Source organism: Rhagoletis zephyria, unplaced genomic scaffold (genome assembly GCF_001687245.7).
Source record: "Rhagoletis zephyria isolate East Lansing unplaced genomic scaffold, Rhagoletis_zephyria_1.1 Rzeph_scaffold_09385, whole genome shotgun sequence".
NCBI lineage: Eukaryota > Metazoa > Arthropoda > Insecta > Diptera > Tephritidae > Rhagoletis > Rhagoletis zephyria.
Window position 1 is genome coordinate 17,546 of NW_016166463.1, and position 3,466 is coordinate 21,011.

Consider the following 3,466-nt stretch of genomic DNA (forward strand, 5'->3'; position numbering starts at 1 on the left):
CTCTAAGAAAAAATAAAAGATATTGACGATTAATAAAAGACAGCAATAATTTTGAAAGAGGGCAGCCATTCAAAGCTTTGTCCATATTAGTGAAAACCCCGAAGATGCAAAGAACATTTAGTTGCTAACAGAAAAATACATCTTTGTTTATGCTTTTAGATGCACTTTTTGTATTCATCACAATATGTACGAGTACTTTGTTCCCCGCGATCTGGAAAGAGGAAACAAAATCGGGTTTGTCCAAAATACAAACAAAGCGGTTGGCTAAAAAAATCACCGGCTTATAAGCTTCTTAGCTCTCTTTTGCTCACTCATTCAAACCAAAATGACGCAGTATAAAGCGCCACTCCGCACTTAGCGCAAGCGGCAGTTGTACGACAACCAGTGGCGAAACAGCATCNTTGTCCAAAATACAAACAAAGCGGTTGGCTAAAAAAATCACCGGCTTATACAGCTTCTTAGCTCTCTTTTGCTCACTCATTCAAACCAAAATGACGCAGTACAAAGCGCCACTCCGCACTTAGCGCAAGCGGCAGTTGTACGACAACCAGTGGCGAAACAGCATCTCCATCCAGCAACAATAGGCGCAGCATCAGTCACGTACAAGCAAAGCGATAAGAATGTGGGCACATCTTGAGTTTCAGCGTGGACGTCAGCGCGGTGGGATTTTCTTATCAGCGCTGCTGCTGCTGCTGCTTTTGATGACACTGAGTGATGCAACGCCACGACCGTCACCAGCTGGACAGCCAACCAGTTTCGAACAGCTGTTCTCAATGGATCCAAATAATGCGGTAGGTAAAGTGTTTGCACCGGCATTTTTTTTTTTTTTTTGCTTTGTTCGGCACCTGTAATTGGGGTTTTTTTGCACATTTTAATTTGGTCTTTTCTGCCAGACTTTTACACCACTCTGCGATGATGCGCTACTGGGGAATGTGGCGAAACAAGTAACANGTGGACAGCCAACCAGTTTCGAACAGCTGTTCTCAATGGATCCAAATAATGCGGTAGGTAAAGTGTTTGCACCGGCATTTTTTTTTTTTGCTTTGTTCGGCACCTGGAATTGGGGTTTTTTTTTGCACATTTTAATTTGCTCTTTTCTGCCAGACTTTTACACCACTCTGCGATGATGCGCTACTGGGGAATGTGGCGAAACAAGTAACGCAGCTCAAGGTTTCAAGTGAGAACGTCTACCTCCTGTTGGACACATATAATTTGAGGTGAGTGTACGCTGAGCGAAGGCTTGCTTCTGACTGGTTTCTGCTGTACTTACTTATGTATGTATGTATCAATGTATGTACTTACTTACTTACATTATTTCCTTGCAGATTGGATCACATAAAAAAGCTATTAGATGAACGTTTACCAGAGGTCAATTCGACGCCGCATTGGATTGATGTGCGCGTGCAAGGCGAGGGAGGCGCATCCACTTCGCCCACACAATCCTCCTCCGCTGGCGGCATACATTTTCCGGGCGTAATTTCGCAATCGTCGGCGACTGGTGCCAACCTACCCGCGTGCAGTCCACAAACTTCTGCAACCGCTGGTAACTTACCTGCATTCAACGCGGCATCGTCTGCAATTGGCGGCAACTTGCCAGCTTCTAGCTCTGATTCGCAATCCTCTGCAGGTGGTTCAAACCTCTTACCCACCATTGCTGAGACATCGTCCGCTGGCGGTTCAAATCAATTGCCAGTGAAAGGCAACGCCATACCTCTACCCAGCACGCAAACCCCCTTGGTGCCAAGTTTATATGCGCCACCGTGCCCATACTCCAGCCCAGCACTACCGTCGACTTGCGCAGAAGCGGTTGAAAGTGCGGGCGTTAATGCCAAGAGCGGCATCTATCAACTTTATCTGCCAGATTCGGGACTGAAACCATTCTACGCCTACTGCCAGCTGGATGCGAATGGTGGTCCCGCTTGGATTGTGGTGCAGCGTCGCCAGGACGGTTCCATTTCCTTCAATCGCGAGTGGCATGAATATCAGGCAGGATTTGGTAACTGGAATGGTGAATTTTTCATCGGCTTGGAACGTTTGCATGGACTGACGCATGCGCGCCTCAATGAGCTGTGGGTGCAGATGGAAGACTTCGAGAATGTGTCGCGCTATGCACGCTATGAAAATTTCGCAATCGGTGATGAGCACGAAGCGTATGCATTGAACGTACTAGGCAAATTCGAAGGTAATGCCGGCGATTCATTGCGTTCGAGTCAGGGCCAAAAATTTAGTACCAAAGATGCGGATCACGATATGTGGGATCGTAATTGTGCTGTGGAGTATACAGGCGCATGGTGGTACAAAGCATGCCATGATAGGTGAGTTTTTTTGAAGTTAATTTTTCAATGCAATATATAACACGAATATTAAAAAATTTTGGTTTTTTTATCTGCTACCAGCAACTTGAATGGTCAATACTTACGTGGCAAATACAGTAAGGACAAATATGGCAAGGGCATTGATTGGACTCACTGGCATGGCCATGAATACTCGCTAAAATATGTACATATGGCTATTAGGCCAATACAATTATAAATCAGAAGTCTGAAGAAAGAATCGAATTGACAGCGTAATTACTCGAAATACATAACTACATACTATACAAGTATATACATATGTATGTATTCATGCATTACACAAATACTCGTCCATTTTCTTTTTTAATTTTTTACAATGAAAGACTTATACGTAAAATTATCAATAAAAAAAACTAACAAGTAAGGTTATTATTGAATTTATACGCGTGTATGTACCGGAGTCTCAGATTATTTGAGCAGTGTGGCAAGGGAGTTCATCAATATTTAATCAAAATTGATATATACAATAGCTCTTTAGTAAAAAATTGGTATTTCACTTGTGGCATTAGACCTGACGAATCCACCATAGATCGTGTTTCGCAATACTCCAAGTCTTGGAAAAGATTCCAAAGATTAGGATCGACACACGCCAGCTATTTGTCAAAATCAAAGCCGCTTTCGACTGCACGAAAAGAAGTTGTCTTTATGCCGCGATGACTGAATTTGGTATCCCTACGACACATTAATATGGCTATGTAAAATGACGTTAAGCAATAGCACGAACTCCTCACCGAGCCGTTTGATACCAAACGAGGTTTCGTGTGATTTCTTTAATCTGATGTTGGAGAAGATATTAAGAGCCGCAGAACTGAACCGCTCAGGCACAATACTTTACAAGAGCGTACAATTGCTGGCGTATGCCGGCGACATCGATATTATCGGTAAAAACAAGGGCTACGTCTGTTCTGCCTTCTCGGGATTGGATAGAGAAGCAAAGCGAATGGGTCTGCTGGTGAACGAGGATAACCCTAAGTATCTGCTGTAGCACACAAACACTCAGAGCATAAGCGTCCTGGCACCCACTTCACTGTTGACTGTTACAAGTAGGCAGTCCGGATTTAGATTATGAAAGATTCAATTTAAAAATCTAGTTCAGAAATTTATGTTTATTT

The 3,466-nt window shown here is 43.4% G+C and overlaps 1 protein-coding gene across 1 annotated transcript; it reads left to right on the forward strand.

Annotated features, from left to right (window-relative positions):
* Positions 1 to 514: 514 nt before the first annotated feature.
* LOC108375746 (fibrinogen C domain-containing protein 1-like) lies at positions 515 to 2,558 on the forward strand. The gene is made up of 5 exons (XM_017631892.1): positions 515 to 791; positions 894 to 1,004; positions 1,105 to 1,217; positions 1,326 to 2,315; positions 2,397 to 2,558. The coding sequence occupies exons 1-5, from the start codon at positions 621 to 623 to the stop codon at positions 2,530 to 2,532; spliced, it is 1,521 nt and encodes a 506-aa protein (XP_017487381.1). The 5' UTR covers positions 515 to 620; the 3' UTR covers positions 2,533 to 2,558.
* The last annotated feature ends 908 nt before the right edge of the window (positions 2,559 to 3,466 follow it).